Source organism: Garra rufa, chromosome 16, assembly GCF_049309525.1.
Source record: "Garra rufa chromosome 16, GarRuf1.0, whole genome shotgun sequence".
NCBI lineage: Eukaryota > Metazoa > Chordata > Actinopteri > Cypriniformes > Cyprinidae > Garra > Garra rufa.
The window spans coordinates 29717827-29736603 of NC_133376.1; the positions used below are offsets into that span (position 1 = coordinate 29717827).

An 18777-nucleotide genomic window follows, 5' to 3' on the forward strand; every position below is an offset into this window, starting at 1 on the left:
TCACATTTATTTTTGTTTTTCACCTAATGCAGGTATTTATATTAAGCCTAATTTTAATATACACTACTGTTCAAAAGTTAATTAGAGCAAAAATTAATTGTTTTATTCAGCAGGGATGCAATTAAATTGATCAAAAGCTACAGTAAAGACATTTATAGTGTTACAAAATCTTCCTGTTTCAAATGAAATAAAATATGAGGATATACACTACCAGTCAAACGTTTTTGAACAGTAAGATTTTGAATATTTTTAAGGCTTTTCTGCTTACCAAGGCTCTATTTATTTGATCCAAAATACAGCAAAAACTGTAATATTGTGAAATATTTTTACTATTTAAAGTAACTGCTTTCTATTTGAATATATTTTAAAATGTAATTTATTCCTGTGATTTTAAAGCTGCATTTTTACCATCATTACTCCAGTCACATGATTCTTCAGAAATCATTTAAATATGATGTTCAAGAAACATTTTCTTCATTTATTATTATTATCATTATTATTATCAATATTTAGTCATTTTTTTCAGGATTCTTTGATGAATAAAAAGATTTAAAAAAATCAGCATTTATCTGAAATAAAAAGCTTTTGTAACATTATTATTCACTATACCATTCAAAAGAATGCTTTAAACTGATGAAAAGTGATGAAAAAGACATTTATAATGTTAGAAGATGATTTTTATTTCAGATAAATGCTGTTCTTCTAAACTTTCTATTCATCAAAGAAACCTGTAAAAATTCTACTTAGCTGTTTTCAACATAATAAGTGTTTTTGAGCAGCAAAACAGAATTTAAGAATGATTTCTGAAGGATCATGTGAATGGAGTAATGATGATAAAATTCAGCTTTGAAATAACAGGAATAAATTAAATTTTAAAATATATTTAAATAGAACAGTTATTTTAAATAGTAAAAATATTTCAGAACTGTTTTTGCTGTACTTTGGATCAAATAAATGCAGGCTTGATGAGCAGAAGAGATTCAAAAAAACATGAAAAATCTTACTGTTCAAAAACTTTTGACTGGTAGTGTATAAATTAAAAAAATGACAGGAACAGCTGCTGCAAATTTTTGCTTTCCAATCACAAAAATAAATTACATTTAAAAAATTGTAAAAATAAAAAACAGTACTCGTTCATACTCTAGGCTAGGGACTACTTCCACAGACTTGACTGGTGGAGACTGACAGATGTAGTCACTATAATGTGTTGAAAAGAGCTGTCTTTTTTTCATTCCGTGAAAACACAACAAACAGTTTTGAAACCACACAGAATTTTCATTTTTGCCCAAACTCTTTCTTCGAAACAAATGATACCCACATCTTATTTGAGCTGCAGTAAGGACCCAAGTGCATGGGGGGTGCTGTTGGGGTGGCGTGTGCACTCACAGCAGTACACTCTGCTTATTCTCTGCCACAAAACATTCTTAACCAGCCATGACAGAGACCACTGAAGAATACAGGCCATTCGCAGCACAGCTGTCCAATGTTTACCTCACTATCCTGGCCCTCTTCTGCTTCAAACTTTTCGTTAGAATCACCCTTAATCTACTCACGCACTTCTACATCATCAAAGGCAACCGCAATGAGGCTGCCCGGATTTCAGCAGAGTTCTATGATAATGGTCAAGGGCATGGTAAGTAGAGCGTGTGCTTACATCACCGCTTACCACTTGGGTGTGGATTTAATTTCCTATTGCCAGCGTTTGCCCTTTATGATGGCCCGTTTGCATGGATATATATGGAACATGGGGAATATTACTATTGCACAATGGTTTTAGATGTCATTGCATGTGACAAGGAGTTCAGTTTTACATTATAAATGCTTTTCAAACATGCTTTTCAGTTCAAGAAGTGCCATATCTGCATTCATACTTGTGTGCTTTGCCTCACAGCAGGCTACCTTCGATCACATGACCACAGATTCTAAACATGCAACATCAAGCACATGGAAGTTCAGTAAGCATGCTTGCGACGCAAAGCCCGGGAATGGCTGCCAGGCTGCTGTTTACAGTGTTGTATAAATAGAATTGAGGCCATGCACCCCCCTCCCCTTTGACTATAGAAGAAACGCAGTCATCTTCAGTCTATCAAGTGCTTGTGCAGCCAGACGCTTGTCTGCTGGATCTCGAGCAGTGCAGCCGGGCCGTATAAACAGCAGTGAGGGCTTTTGGTGTAAACAAGTTGTCTCACAGAGCATCTCAGAAAACAGCTTCTGCAAGTTTAAGATCAGGGAGAGAGGAACAGAGACGGGCGATAGTCACAGGGGATTGCCATAGTCTGGCATTTACTAAGCAACTTAAGTAGGGCAAGATAGATAAAAACAGCAGACAGCTTCAGTGACTCTTTTAAAGCATTTTTTGAAGAGAATGATATAAGGAGGAAACATTTTCCTGAAGGGACACAAGCTCTGTCAAAGTGGAAGTCTTGCTGAGCTGGTTAACCAGCCAAGGTTGGTGCTTTGATATGTTTCGTGTGTACGTGGATCGACTCACAATATCCTGAGTGCGAAAGTGAGCTGTGTTCTTGAATTAATTGTTCTTGAATCTGAGTCTAAGAAGGAAAATTGAAAGATACAGATTTGAGAGGTGGTTCAAACGGTGTCAGCTGAAAGCTGGTCCTATTTATGTTTTGAACTTGAAGGAGAGTATTATACTATATTTGAGTGAGTGATGAAGGGAGGTGACGATGATGATGATGACGTGTGGAATGCATCAGCAGTTATTCTGGATATTGACTCAGGTGTGTACACAAGCGTACCAGCTTTTGTGATGGGGCTATATTTATGCAGTGAAAATCTGGGGTGCCAAATTCCATCTACATCCAAAAATTATTGGACTTCAATTTTTTTTTTTTTTTTTTTGGTCAAAACAATTTTCAAAACAAAAATGTAAGGACATATTATTAGTTAAAAAAGTAATATTGTTTTATGCTGATAACATAATTTTTGTAAAAAAAAAAAATAGAAAAATCAAAATTATATTATAACTTCACTAATTTACTAAGTTTCTTATAACTAATAGCTAAATCACAACTAGCTGTAACTGATTATATCATATAATATATAAAAATGTATAATTTCTATAAAATTCAATAGATAAAATATATTATATTATAACTTTACTAACATTACTAATTTATTAAAATTAAATAATGCAAAATAGAAACACACACATATACATTTTAAGTTTTTACTAATTTTCTTATACTAATAGCTAAATTACAACTAACTATAATTGATAATATAATATAATATAAAAAAGATATATAACGTTATAATTTAAAACAATTTAATAAACATATAAAACATTACATATATGTTTATTGAAATACCAGAATTAAATTACAAAATTAAATTCATGCAAAATATACACACACACACACACACACACACACACATACATTACCAGTTTTACTAATTTTCTACTAACTAATATATAACTATAATTGAATAAATATAATATAATATTTAAAAATAAAAAATACCATATTTATATATTGAATATTAAATACATATTGAATAAATAAAATAGATTTATTAATATATATGTCAACATATTTTTTTATAAAAAAGTTTTTATTAGTTTTCTTATAATAGCTAAATTACAACTAACTATAATTGATAATATAATATAAAATTTAAAAAATAATATAAAAAAATAAAAAGATATATAACATTATCATTTAAAACAATTCAATAAACATATAAAACATTGTTTATTGAAAAATCAGAATTGAATTAGAAAATTGAATTAATGCAAAATAGAAACACATTTACATTATAAGCTTTTACAAATTTTCTTATAACTAATAGCTAAATTACAACTATAATTGATCAAATATATTATAATTAAAACTAAAATATTTATATAGAATTCATGATTGAATAGATACAATATTTCAATGTATAATATTATAATTAAAACAATTCAATAAACATGTAAAACATATTTATGTGTGTTTATTAAAAAATATTAAATAATTGATAATATAATATAATAATTAAAAATTAAAATATGCTATATTTATATAGAATTCATGATTGAATAGATAAAATATATTTCAATATATAACGTTATAATTGAAACGTAAATAATTAATGATAAGTTTTTACTAGTTTTCTTATAATAGCTAATTACAACTAACTATAATTGAATAGATATAAGAATATAATAATATTAAAAAATAATCATTAAAAACAATATCATATTTGTTATAGAATTCATAATTGGTAACATAATAATTAAAAATAAAAATATACCATATTTATATAGAATTATTAATATATTATTGAATATATAATATAATACAATAATTCATATTATTATTATAATAAAAAATAAATAATATATTTTTCTATAGAATTCATAACTGAATAGATCAAATATATTTCAACAAATAATGTTACAATTAAAGTTATTCAATAAACATTAAACATGTTTATCGAAAAATCTGAATTAAATAAATGCAAAATAGAAACACACACATATATAAGTGTTTACTAAGTTTCTTAAACTAATAGCTCAATTACAACTATAATTGAATATATAATGTAATAATTCATAATATTTATAACTGCATAGATCAAATATATTTCCGCTGTACTTTGATTTTTAAGCCTTAAAATTCCTAAATTTCCTGTTCCTGCGAATCAGTGTTTTTATTCTTCTCCAGGGTCTTGGGCCGACCGCTCTGCTCTTCACGATGCTGCCAGCCAAGGAAGACTGCTGGCTCTCAAGACCCTCATTGCTCAGGTAGTTTTTCATTTAAATGACCTTTCAATGAACCTTGAGATAAGAAATACGTAATTGTGTTAATATTTGTACTATTTCTATATCTTGCAGTCACATGCACTCTAGCGGATAAGTAATGTAATACGCATTTGGTGTAGAGGTTGAACGCTGCAATCCATCATGCGGTGTAGTGAAGGGCATTGCTGCCACCATCTGGACTAAAAGAATCCTGCACATTCAAATGCAATATTCATTTGTCTTAATCTGTCCTCAGGGCCACAGCGTAAATGTGCTGACAATAGACCACGTTAGCCCTCTTCATGAGGCGTGCATTGGGAGCCATGTTGCCTGTGCCAGAGCCCTGATAGATGCCGGAGCCAACGTTAGTCTCTGCAGGGCTGATTGGTAACACTTTCATTTCTAGGGCTGTAGTCAAGACCACCTTTGTCGAGTCCAAGACAAGTCCAAGACCAGGACTAGTCGAGTCCAAGTCAAGACCGAGTCCAAAGAGGTTCGAGTCCAAGACAAGACCGAGTCCAAAAAAGTTCGAGTCCGAGTCAAGACCGAGTCCAGGACAGGAAAAAAAGCCGTATGCATGACATCATCAAGACAATCATTTTGGGTTATTATTTGTTGATCTAAAAGCAAAAACAGTGTCACAACTAGACTTGTAGTCAAGACCGCCTAAACCGAGACCAAGACACTACCAAGACCAGAAGGGATCGAGACCAAGACAAGACCAAGACCAAGACCAAGACAGACCATGTCAAGACCAAGACCAAGTCGAGACCAAGACCGATACCAAGTCGAGACCGGAGAAAAAAAAAAAAAGACTAGTGTTGAAGCCGAAGTTAATTTAGTTTAGCTTTTTAAAATTTGTTTTATTTTGGTATAGTTTTCAAATTTTCAGTAAAATTTAGTTTAGTTTTTATTAGTTTCATTAACATTTTTTTTAGTTTTAGTTTAGTTTCTATTTTGTGAACACATTTCTATTTAGTTTTTATATAGTTTAGTTTCAGTTTTAGTTTTTTTTTTAAGATTAAATAGAGATCACAATTTCCTCGCAATTCTAAACTAAGCAAAATAATGTGAGACAAAATATTAATTGCTTCAGTCTATTTAAAAGTGTTTAATTCATTTTAATGAATTCTTAATAATTTAATACATAATATTTATATTTAAAATAGAATATGTTTAACACACCGATTTTTTATATTACATTTATGAAAAAGTGGTTTGAATGAATAAATGACATGCTCACAAAAACATCACTGGATGAATCTGCATTTTTGAATCAATCTCTATTCGTTGACAAATACATTTTTTAACAGTTGTTTCCATCTAGTGGCGAAACAATGCAATCGACACAAACATTATTTGAAGCGCCAATTGCTTTCAAAAGATGACGTGCTCTGTTTTAATTTCTACCATAGACATCACATCAGTGTTTATATCCAAACTATTACCTTTAATCATAATATTGCTGTGATAATATGAATGACTGGGTAACAACACCCATGATTTTTAAGTATAGACATTCCACTTGATATCATATAATCTATTAATCTAAAGAAAACAGAATGATGACATATGGTGATACCTCATAATAGCAGTGTTAGAACTGATATACAAACACCAACCCACTACTATTACCAATGCTCGGTACTAGTACTGAGCATTTAAGCAACTAAATTACAATATAGCTTCACTGCAGATGTACAGTAGTGTAGAAAAGAAGTGACCAGTAGGGGAGAGCGGGGCACAACCTAACACTTTTTGAATTTCGCGGTTTATGTAAATCCACTTGGGGTTCAGAGTACAATTTTTATCCACATTATTTTCACATTTGTCTAGTACAAATATATCGCTTTGTTTCATATTTACAGTGTATACGTTTTTCGTTATTTACCTCAAAAGAAAGGAAGTGAAACGTGACAACATGCCCCATAGATGGGGTACATTGTAACATCTGAGGGGCACGTTGTAACACGACCATATGACAGCTTAAAATGTTATCTGATCAAATGAAAAAAAATATTCACAACAAACTAAAATACATGTGTTAACTTTTTCAAATGAAGTAATGACGTTTTTAAAAAAAATAAAAATGGTCTAATTTTGGAGTTTGACAATGAACATATCGCGACGATGCTTTGAACGGTCCTGATCGCAACACACAGCGGTACAGTAGTTCAAAACAACGTGGACAAATAAATGAAACACATATAGACATTCAGAAAAACATTCCCGTCCCTCCACACACAGCTCTCATAGAACACGACACACATAAACCAGCTAAAATGCTTTACATGTCTTGAAATAATAACATCTGAACATTAAACATTGATTGTCAGCCTTTATTCACCTGTTTCTTGTGGTTTCTTATCAAAATCCTTAGAAGTCAATAGTGTAAATTGCACCGCTTATGTCATGTTAGAGTGTGTGTGTGAATCAATGAAAATTAACGTTAGCAGGGCACGCAGATGCAGAGCGTGCCGTGCAAATATAATCTAGTGTGTGATTGGTTATTACTTTTTTGTTTTGTTTTTTTGTTTTTGTGATTGGTTATTGGTAGTGATGGGTCGTTCGGGCAGATGACGTGACGAAAAATAATATTTTAATTAAATTCGGGCGGGTGAAATGAAAAAATGTAAATTATAAACAGTTTAAAATGTGTGCTTACTGGGAACATAATAAAGACACCTGGACTCGGTCGAGACCAAAAGCCATATTTGGCAAGACCAGTGGCCGAGACCGAGACAAGTCCGAGTCTGAATACCAGCGAGTCCGAGACAAGTCCGAGACCATAAAAAAACGGTCTCGAGACCGGACTCGAGTCCAAGACCGGACTCGAGTACTACAGCCCTGTTCATTTCACAGGTCTTGATAAGCAGCCTTGGCTTCTGTTACTGATTTTACAATTTTGTGTAACACAGTGGGGTTTTCCTTTATTACAATTCAGAAATACAGGAAATTATGATGATTATTGTTATTAGATATGTTTATTGAATTATTAATTCTAGAAATATATTTTTTTAAATATAAGTATGTATAAATATATAAGTATAATTATTATCTTTTCTTTTGTCATTATTATATTATATTATAAATAGGTCTATTGAATTATTGATTCTATATTTTTTTCAGTAGTCATTATTATTATATTATACTGAATTATATTGTACTGAATTATTAATTCTACATATATTTTTTTTTTTATAATCATTATTATATTACATTCTATTACATTATAAATGTCTCTTAAAATATTCATTCTAAAACTTTTTAAATAATCATTTATTTTCTTTTTTATTATATTACATTTATTGTACATGTCAACTAAATGATTAATTCTAGAAATATATTTTTATTTAAAAATCATTATTATATTGTCTTTTGTCATTATTTTATTATATTATTCCATTTGTTTATTTTATTTCTAGAAAAATTGTTAATTCTAGAAACAAATGATTAATTTTAGAGAGATTGTATCTTTTTCTTTTTATATAATCATCATTATATCTTTAATTTTGTCATTATGATATTATATTTTATTATACATATGTCTACTTAATTATTAATTCCAGAAATTATATATTTTCTTTTGTCATTATTATATTATATTATATTATTGATTATGATGATTATTCATAATAAATGTCTATTGAATTATTTCTAGAAATATCTTTTTATTTTTATATAATAATTCTCTTTTATATAATTCTCTTTTGTCATTATTATATTATTTTTTTATATTATATTTTTGATTATGAAGATGATGATTATTCATAATAAATGTGTATTAAATTATTATTTCTAGAAATATCTTTTTATTGTCGATAATCATTATCTTTTCTTTTGTCATAATTATATTATATTATTGATTTAAAGATGATGATTAGTCATATTAAATTTTTCTACGGAATTATTAATTCTATAAATATCTTTTTATATTTTTATATATAATTATCTTTTCTTTTGTCATTATTATATTATATAATTATATATTATAATATATTTCTATTAATTATAATGATTATTATTATTATTGATAATTGAATTGTTAATTCTAGAAATGTATTTTTATTTTTGTATTTCATTATTATCTTTTTTGTCATTAATGTATTATATTATATTATAATATTATTGATTATGAAGATAAATATGACATATTCATAAATATGTCTACTGAATTATTCATTCTAGAAATATCATTGTCATTATTATATTAAATTATATTTGTTTTTTATTTTATCTATCAATTATTATTGAAATGATCAATCATTAATTCTAAACTGGGAAAAAATGTGTAGATTAGTAACAATTTTCACCCAGATATTTATTTTTCTTTCTTTTTTCATAATTGTTTTATTTACAACTTTGAAAATGGTATATTTTATATTTATATAATCATTATATTACTTATTTTGTCATTATTATATTATACTGTATTATATTATTTTATTTGTTTATCTTATCTATTAAATTATTAATTGTTGAAAATTTGTCTTTTTATTTTTATAAAATTATTATATCTTTTATTTTGTCATTATTATATTATTATTACTTTGCCTCTTTAAATATATGAGTTATTGCAAACCCTAAACACATAAGCCATAAACTGTGCATTCAGTATTTTGTAAAAAAAAAAAAAAAAAAAAAATCTATATATTTTTTAATTTTTATTATTATTATTTTTTTTTTACAAAATGCTGAATGCACATTTCATGAAACATGCTATTCTTTTGCCTTGTATTCTATGTCTGTGTTTTCAGGTTAATGTGACAACTATAGATGGAGTGACTCCATTGTTTAATTGTTGCTCAGCTGGCAGTTTGGAATGTCTAGAGCTGCTCTTGCAGTGTGACGCCAGACCACAGGCCCTGGCTATATGCCAGCCTTCACCCATCCATGAAGCAGTCAGCAGGGGTGGGTATAAGACTGGCACTAGAGTACCATAGTCCTGCACAAATCAAAATTAGCCCTAATTAGCTGACTTGCTAATAGACTCTCCACATTTTAAATATCACATGGCTTTATTGTCTCTTTCAAAGGCCACAGCAAGTGTGTGGAGGCGCTGATAGCATGGGGTGTGGACGTGGACTATGAAATCCCTCACATGGGCACTCCTCTCTACAGTGCTTGTCGATGTAAAGACTTCTTATGTGCCCGCAAACTGCTCGATGGAGGTAAACAAGTCAAAATTCACTTTCAAAATTCATCTTCAGAACACAAATGAAGATATTTTCGATGCAATCCGAGAGCTTCCTAGCCCTGCATAGACAGCAACTGACACGTTAATGGCCTAGAAAGGTGGTAAGGACATGTTAAATTAGTCTATAGACATCAGTGGTTCAACTGTGATGTTGCAAAGCTACGAGAATACTTTTTGTGCACAAAGAAAACAAAAATAATGACTTTATTCAACAGTTTCTTCTCTTCTGTGTTATTATGTTACTGAATTGTCACCATCACAGGTGCAAATGTGCAGACAGGCACAAATTTAGAGACTCCTCTTCATGCAGCAGCCCAGAAAGACTGTATAAGCATAGTGAAACTCCTGCTGGAATTTGGGGCAGACGTAAATGCACGCAACCTGGAGTACAAACGTCCCGTAGAGGCTGCTCCTCCGGGGAGCCTTGCAGAGGGATTCCTATTGATTTATGAAGGTGAGCTAAATGTGCAGCAGGATGATAGACTCAAAAGTTCCTGATGTTTTTACTGCATCAGTTTTGTTTTGTTTTACAGCGACGCCCCGTTCTTTGCGTCAACTGTGCCGTCAGCAAATCAGGGAGAGTTTGGGACGTTCCCGACTACATCTTCTACCACTTTTGCCCCTTCCTAAAGCTATGAAGAACTTTCTGCAATATAGATAATGTCATTATGTTTGCTTAGTATTATTGTATAGTTTAAGTTAGTGTAAATGATCATTTTAAATGACAAAAGCTGTTTTATCTTTTTCCATTTGCTGTAATAATAATTGTCTCCATCTCTGTGGCGTGATTTAACAAGAATAGGCCATTTATGTCCTTGGTATATAAACAAACTTGTGACTGGTAGGCTACTACTAATCTTGTTTATTTTACTTTAATAAATGTAATATACCTCAGCAACATTTTGTCTTAAAGGGATAGTTCACCCCAAAATGAAAATGCTGTCATAATTATTCATCCTCATGTCGTTCCAAAAACGTAGGACCTTCGTTCATCGTCGGAACACAAATTAAGATATTTGTATGAAATCTGAGAGCTTTCTGATTCTCCATAAGGGTACTACGACATGTAAGGCCCAGAAAGGTAGTAAAGACATTGTTAAAATAGTCCGTGGGACATCGATAGAGTGTTTTCACGACACGTCATCAATTGGCGGCACTGAACGTAAATAATGCCACTGAACTGAAGGAAATTTTAATATTTCGCTAATTATTGCTGCTGAAAATGGTCAATTATTGTCATGTTCTGGGCTGTAATAATCGGTCAGACCGAGAAAAACATTTGGAGTACTATAGACAGCCAAAAGCCATAACAAATGAAGGAGAAGAGTGCAAAAAAATGTTGTTTGTGGTTGGCCAAACTGAACCAGGATTTCCAACAACGTTCATGTTCTTATAATTTCCAGTCAGTTAGGTGAAATATTAGGTTAATATCTTAATTAATACTGCTCGTACATATCCTTACCACCTATTAACTTTAGTTTACTTTAGTCCCTAAAACTATCCAGTGACTCGGCGAGACACTGCAGCTGAATAGGGAAAAAAAAAAAACTAATAGTTATTGCCTTACTTACCCAGTTGATTGATTATGTTGATAATTGCAAACATTTTTTGTATTACAAGTTTTCTAAAATGTTAGGTTTTAATATGCCATTGAGGCATTATTTAATGAAATATGATTAGAACCATTTAGAAATACATAGAACAGGCAGAAAACAATATTTTTATTTTTTATTTTTGAGGGAATAAAATGTATAAAATCAAGCAAATTATATATGAACAAATCCCTCTGTAAAAACCTTCTGGATATAGACAGAAATATAAAAATGTAAAGTTTGGTGTGTGTAAGTGCTACCGTTGGAGATTTAAAAATAGGTATTGTATTTGAAATCTATTGACACAAATAGATAAAGTGCTATAAAAGAAACACTTAAAGTTTTTTTTTTTTTCTCGGATGTTTTCTTTCCACTAGTCTGAAAAAACTAGGGTTGCCACCCGTCCCTTAAAATACGGAATCGTCCCGTATTTGAGAATGAAATTGCGCGTCCCGTTTTGAATCAATACGGGACGGGTTTTGTCCCGTATTTTTTATAAATTTTTTTTTTTAAAGCAGCGCCTCATACAAATAATCACTGCGGTAAAGCCAGCCGCGGTTCAGAAAAACACGGTCAAGCCAGCCGCGATTGATTTTAAGTGTGCGCGCGTATTACAGTGATTACGGTAGTTTCAGAAACAACACAGACAGAACGCGATGCAGAGCGCTTTTCATTTAGACGCCCAGGACTGAGAGATAATACTACAAAGTGCTCGTGAATTTTTACTTACTTATTTATTTGCATTTCTACTTTAATGTCCGTTTTATTTATTGGTGTACTTGACGGTTCTTTTCTGAGAAATGGGACATTATTAGACTTTAGAGTCTAATAAGTAGAAAAAACAAAACAATGATCAGTTCTTATTCAGGACGGCCCATATTATATGCAAAACTCATATGAAACCTTTTTACTGCAGCATTTTTGAGATATGGGACATTATTACATTTTAACGGGGTCTATAGACCCCATTTCTAAAAAGTAGAAAAAAAACAATGATCAGTTCTTATTCAGGACGTCCCATATTATATGCACAACTCACAACCCCCCCCCCCCCCCCCCCCATGTGTCCCTTATTTTGGGGTATTAAAAGTGGTAACCCTAGAAAAAACACTTAATGAAAAACCAAAAAGCCTAAAATCTAAAACTTGACAGGTGCATGAAAAAAAAAGTTTTTGCCTGCAGTGTCTTCCCCTAAAGACATAGTTCAGCCAAAAATGAAAATTCTGTCATGATTTACTCACCTTCAAACTGAATGTTGGTTACCAGTTGAAAAAACAGTTGACGGTAGCCATTTACGTCCATAGCATGGAAAAGTCATGTAGATCAAATGTTGTGATCTGCCAGCAGGTGGCAGCACATCAACTCCAGCTCCTGTCGTCAAGCTGTTTCCATGCGACTGTAAACAATGAACCGAAGGGGGTTTGTCCTCTTCCTCAAACAAATGTGAGGCTGCTTTTCGTTTCTGTCGTTACCTATAGTTAGAAATGGCCTATTCACAATATCCCAAGAAGGCTGGTCTACCACGAGAGGTTTTGAAATGGCTGCAAAGTCTTGATTTATCGTTTTTCCCAAAAAACGTGCGCAGGTGAGTAGAAAAGACAAATAAACTTGGGCCATTTAGGGGATCTCTCTATATTTGTGCTTGTATAAAAGCTTAAAAATGCTATATAGCTAGTTTAGTTTTCTAATTAACTACAATAATAATAAATATGAAATTACAGTTCCCTAAAGAGGACTCTAATTCGCTTTTTAGTCAACATCCGGCGATTTTATTCATTTAAAATAAAATATCATTCTGGTTTCATAATAAATATAACATATTTGTATCAAAAATAGCCTAAAAGTTCAAATATAAACAATATTTAAAGCGTTAGCTACTATTGTGCTTACACGTGCCTGTCTTTTTTGACCAAAGAGACTTTTCCAATGGATACCTAGTGGCAGAAATATTTTCCTGGTACTTTCCCAGGGATTTTCATATGCACTCATATGATAATGGAGCTTCAATGGCTGTCAAACAATCCAACTGGTCACAGATTGAAAGGGTGAGTTTGATATCCTGCGTAAATGATAAAAGTAACATGAAATAAAGGGTGAGTTAAATTCTGTCATTAATTACTCATGCTCATGTTGTTCAAAACTCGTAACACCTTTGTTCATCTTCAAAACACTTTTTTTGTGTAGATATCTTCAAAACGGTTACTTTTGATGCAATCTGAGAGCTTTCTGACCCTGCATAGACAGCAACGCAACTGACACGTTTAAGGCCCAGAAAGGTAGTAAGGATATCGTTAAAATAGTTCGTGTGACGTCAGTGGTTTAACCATAATTTAATGAAGCCATGAGAATGCTTTTTGTGTCCAAAGAAAACAAAATAATGACTTTATTTGACAATTTCCTGTTCTACTTTCTGTGTCAGAACATGTGTCGTAATACAGCAGTGAAGACTGACATAGTCTTTACTACCGTTATAGCCTTTAAATGTGATAGTTGCTGTCTATGCAGGGTCAGAAAGCTAAAAATATTTGTGTTCCGTAGATGAATAAAGGTCTTACTTGTTTGGAATGACATGAGGGTGAGTAATTAATGACAGAATTTTCATATTTGGGTGAACTAACCCTTTAATAAATTAGATTCTTGATATGGCTATTGTGCTTTGGACTATTTTTCTTAAACCATGCCAGTTTAATAGAGATCTTTTCTTTTATACACCTTTGGTTGTTTAAAAGCTTTTTGAGAAGCAAAACATCAGTCTGTTGAAAGAGGTCATAGACGGCACAATCCACTGTAAACCTGGAGCTGCAGAGCTTCTCGTGCAAGAGATTTACTCTATCCTGACCAACAGAAGGTGAGCTTTCATATTTGCTTTCTTAATGCATTTTCCATTCCCATCAGATAATGTAATTCAAATATTAGCTAAATAGCACTTGAGGCATTTTTTGAATATTCAAGTTTTTTGTTTTTCTCCATTCTGGTACAGTTAAGGTCAAAAGTTTACATCCCCTTTCACCAAAATAAGTGGGATCATACAAAATGCATGTTATTGTTTCTTTAGTACTGACCTGAATAAGAACTTTTTGAATTTGAAGATCAGGGTAAATTTAACTTGTAACTACCTTCTATAGCCTCTGAAGGGCAATACTAAAAAAAAAAAAAAAAAAGAGAGAGATTTAGGCAAAATAAGAAAATGTACACCTCTCCATTCTGTTCAAAAGTTTTCACCCCCGGTTCTTAATGCATCGTTTTTTCTTCTGGAGCATCAAAGAGCATATTATCCTTCTGTTTAGTTGCATATGAGTCCCTCGGCTGTTTTCAGTGCACTGCAAAAATGCTTTTCTTACTTAGATTTTTGTCTTGTTTCTAGCCAAAATAATTAAAAACTCTTAAAATAAGAAGGTATAAATTATTTTATTGTTCTCAGAAAAAAAAAAAAAAAACAAGCAAAATAATCTGTCAATAAGGTAAGAAAAAGAATCTTGTTTTCTGTTGAAATTTTTTTTTTTTTCATTTGACAAACAAGGGACTCATGAACAACTATCACAAAAAAAATGGATCATTCAGGTAAGAACACATTATTAAGAATCAAGGGGATGTAAACTTTTGTGGATTATATGTAAGCATCTTTTATGTGAAATATCTTATTCAGGTCAGTACTAAATAAACAGTAACATGCATTTTGTATGATCCCTCTTATTTGGTAAAATAATTAACATTTTGCAGATTCTGAAAGGGGGATGTAAACTTTTAACCTCAACTGTATATAAAGCCCTCTTTCCACAATGCAATCAATTCCCAAAAGATACAATCAAACGATAGGGAGGATGCATTTTACTTCCCCTTTACCTTCTATGTACATGCTTTAGTGAGCCACATATGCCACATAATGAGCCACATATGTTTCAAAGGTTAAGGACTAATTAATCTCACACCTTGTCTTCATTTGTCTTATTTTATGCTTCCTGTAGGATCCAGACCATCCAGAGGGTGGAGCAAGACTTCACAGATAAGGCTTATCAAGAGCAGTTGCCCATGGTGGCTCGAGCCACAGCTTCAGTGGCCATAAAGAGCAACTTGAGTCTCAGTGAGGTTATAGCTGAACCAAACATCATCGCCAAACAGCGCAAGGTCCTTGCGATCATACACAGACACATAGAACAGAGAAAAGAGGAGAGAACACAAGACCCAAGTGAGTCACACTCCATGAATCCTTTTCGTTTGCCGTGAAATATGTATTTGTGTCTTAGCGAAGGATGTTTTACTGTAAAGTATATTTCCTTGACTTCTTCATAGAACGATTCAACGTTAAGCCCACTCTTGGAGAACAAGCTGTCAGATTGGCTCCGCTGTTAGCCCGCCAGAGTGAGCCAAACCTGCAGATGAACACCAGTCAAGCGGCTTGTTAAGTTCTTGGCTTCAGCTTTCCAACAAGAGGATGAGACATATGTAAGCCAACAGACTAAATACTCAATTTAAACAAACCGTGTTGCTTTTTTCACAGAACAGTATCACAAGCAGTTTTGCATAAGCTCCTTAAGAATTGCACCTTGCAAAGCTATAAACTACTAAAAATTTGCTTAGATATCCTCTGTGCTACCCTCCTGATAATGTAGCTTGTGATCCCACAAGCTATACATGATATAACATTTCAAACAGTTTTGCCTGCCCATTTAATTAAAAGGAACTGACTCAAAAGAATCATTCATTGATGAATCACTAGTTTGATTCAAAACAACTGACAGAAAATGCAAGACACTCTACAATACATAATGTTAAAAAAAATCTCTGTTGTTGAGTATTTATGTTACCACACTATGAATAAAATCACTTTTCTGTTAAAATATGTTAAGATATAAAACCTTGCTATCAAGAAATGTCATTTAATCTACAAATAACTGATTATCAGTACAGTAGCAACACTACTGCCCAATATATTTGTTATTGTTAACTAAAACTATTAAAAATGTATTTTGTTAATTAAAATAAATGTGAAAATAAAATACAATATACATTTTAGATTAAAAATGTGGCCTTAATAACAGTGTTGTTTTCGTCAACGATGACGATGACGAAATCATTTCGTTGACACCACTTTTTTTCATGACGATAACGAGACGATGACGAGACAAAAATGGCTCATTGATGACTAAAACATGACGAGACGTGTGTGAGTTTTTGTTGACGGGACGAGAATAGACGAAAATGTTAGTAGGTGGTCCGTCAGACGTTTAAAATGCATGACATTTCCGCTTATTGTGCATGCCAATTAAAACTTAAAAAGTATCTGACGCTATGGCAAGCCATTTTAGCATTAAATACTCTTTGCTATACTAGTATGGCAAGCCGTTTTAGCATTCCATCCTTGTTTGTCTTTTATGTTCTAAAACATTCCTTCATTATTGTAATTATTGGTGAAAATAGTCGATCCGGAAGCTCACATTGTGTTGAACTATAGATCTGCTATTTTCAGAACTTATAAGTGACACTACCCAACAGCAAAATACTTACTGACCTACATTAATTTGTTAAAAGACTACTTTTTTCCCTTTTTTTGACTAAAACTAGACTAAAACCTTTTTGACTTTTCGTCGACTAAAACTAGACTAAAACCTTTTTGACTTTTCGTCGACTAAAATTGGACTAAAACTATCACATATAGAAGTGACTAAAATTTGACTAAAACTAAGAAGCATTTTAGTCCAAAAGACTAAGACTAAGACTAAATCTAAGATGGTTGTCAAAAACAACACTGCTTAATAACTAATTAAAATAACTTTAGGTGATGTACTAAAATTACTAAAACGTAATTAATCTTAATAGAAACATTTATTAAAAGTGACAAGCACATAACAAAATTACTAAAACTTATGCTAAAATTAAAATTAAAATTAAAACTGAAAAACAGAAAGCTCAAAAATATTACAATAGTGTATAAATAGTACTAAAATACCACCTGCCCAACACTTGTCACAAGTGTATAGCAGGGTCAAAAAATAACTTTTCCATTAAGGGCCAATATTTGCCCGCTGAAATTGATTTCCAGGGGCATTTTTTAAATTTGTGAGGGCACTTGTTTATAATAACCTTCTTATTATAAAAAATGCTGCATGTTGTATTTGATCAAATATTTAAATTTACCCAATTACTTTTTTTTTTTTTTTTACAATTAATATTTCAAACTTTTGTCAATAACAATAGATTGTTTAAAAAGGTATCTAAATTATACATGTAAAAAACAGGAGCTCATAGGGCTGCAATATTATGACAAAAATCATACTTTATTGCTCTTTATATTGTTATAAGGCATTTTAATATCGATATAGAAAACAATATAAAACATTTCTGTTTTGTTTTGGCCACGTCACATTCTGGCTTCATAGACAAACATGTTATGCATAAACTCCTGTTATAGTCACTGAAGCTACGAAATTAATCTTTTATGTATATCATATCTGCACTGTGTTGTTTATGATGATGGAATTCGTAAGCGCGTGCACTCATCAATAGCTCTGCCGTTTTCAGAGCTGACTAATCTAAGCGCCTCTGATTGGCCAATGCATTCCTAAGTTCATCAGAAACGCGTTTGATTGGTTATAAGGCTCAACGCTGCACAAAACAGCACGTAAAAGCAATCTGATGCAGTGTAATTCCGCAAACTGACACTTTAAACTCATTTTCACTTCGCATTTAAACCTTGACAGCCGTAATACATTGTTTAATTGTGCAGAAGCATTTTTTGCCCCTTTTGTCTTGAATTTATGGGCATTTTTGTTTGCAACCCTGGTGGTATAGTATTATTGGTGTTTAACTATATTGTAATTAGGGAATGTTTTTCTTTTTTATTTGCAGGTACAGTGGCATCGGAAGCAAATGCACTGCTGATATTGGTGGAAAATTATGAGACTGTTTAAGGTAGATGTCTAACAAAGGTCTTCAAAGCACATTTTAAAATGCGTCCATAGAAATTTGAGTAAAAGATTCATTCCCACAATAAATAAAAAACAGTCTAACAAGCATACACATCAGTGTGCAGGCTGCTTTTGTTGTCTGTGTTTGAATAGAACACAGACTCGAAAAAATCCATGTTTATTAGGTTCTAAAAGCTTGTTGTTCCGATTGGCATTGGATTTGAATTCTCTATATTGGAACAGCTTCATTATACAGGTCAACAAATCTAGTAGAATGAAATATATATTCACACCTCTTGTGTTATTCAAATCACAAAAATTAAAAGTGTAAACAAT

At 31.8% G+C, this 18777-nt stretch overlaps 2 protein-coding genes across 2 annotated transcripts; both read left to right on the plus strand.

Moving 5' to 3' along the window:
* Window positions 1-1423: 1423 nt before the first annotated feature.
* On the plus strand, window positions 1424-10838 carry asb5a (ankyrin repeat and SOCS box containing 5a). The gene is made up of 7 exons (XM_073820721.1): window positions 1424-1633; window positions 4671-4750; window positions 5004-5111; window positions 9505-9658; window positions 9784-9918; window positions 10207-10398; window positions 10478-10838. The coding sequence occupies exons 1-7, from the start codon at window positions 1435-1437 to the stop codon at window positions 10603-10605; spliced, it is 996 nt and encodes a 331-aa protein (XP_073676822.1). The 5' UTR covers window positions 1424-1434; the 3' UTR covers window positions 10606-10838.
* A 2135-nt stretch (window positions 10839-12973) lies between these two features.
* On the plus strand, window positions 12974-18551 carry spata4 (spermatogenesis associated 4). Its single transcript, XM_073821209.1, has 6 exons — window positions 12974-13121; window positions 13452-13581; window positions 14266-14384; window positions 15502-15722; window positions 15827-15979; window positions 18383-18551. Exons 1-5 carry the CDS (start codon window positions 13021-13023, stop codon window positions 15937-15939), a joined length of 684 nt encoding a protein of 227 aa, XP_073677310.1. The 5' UTR covers window positions 12974-13020; the 3' UTR covers window positions 15940-15979; window positions 18383-18551.
* Window positions 18552-18777: the final 226 nt, after the last annotated feature.

Excerpts from the sequence above, each read along its gene's own strand:
- asb5a (XM_073820721.1), top strand. The coding sequence starts at position 1,435 with ATGACAGAGACCACTGAAGAATACAGGCCATTCGCAGCACAGCTGTCC. Across the intron at positions 4,751-5,003 it reads TCAAGACCCTCATTGCTCAG|GGCCACAGCGTAAATGTGCT; the intron begins GTAGTTTTTCAT and ends ATCTGTCCTCAG. Across the intron at positions 9,919-10,206 it reads CCGCAAACTGCTCGATGGAG|GTGCAAATGTGCAGACAGGC; the intron begins GTAAACAAGTCA and ends TCACCATCACAG.
- spata4 (XM_073821209.1), top strand. The coding sequence starts at position 13,021 with ATGGCCTATTCACAATATCCCAAGAAGGCTGGTCTACCACGAGAGGTT. Across the intron at positions 13,122-13,451 it reads TTCCCAAAAAACGTGCGCAG|AGACTTTTCCAATGGATACC; the intron begins GTGAGTAGAAAA and ends TTTTGACCAAAG. Across the intron at positions 13,582-14,265 it reads ACTGGTCACAGATTGAAAGG|CTTTTTGAGAAGCAAAACAT; the intron begins GTGAGTTTGATA and ends GTTGTTTAAAAG.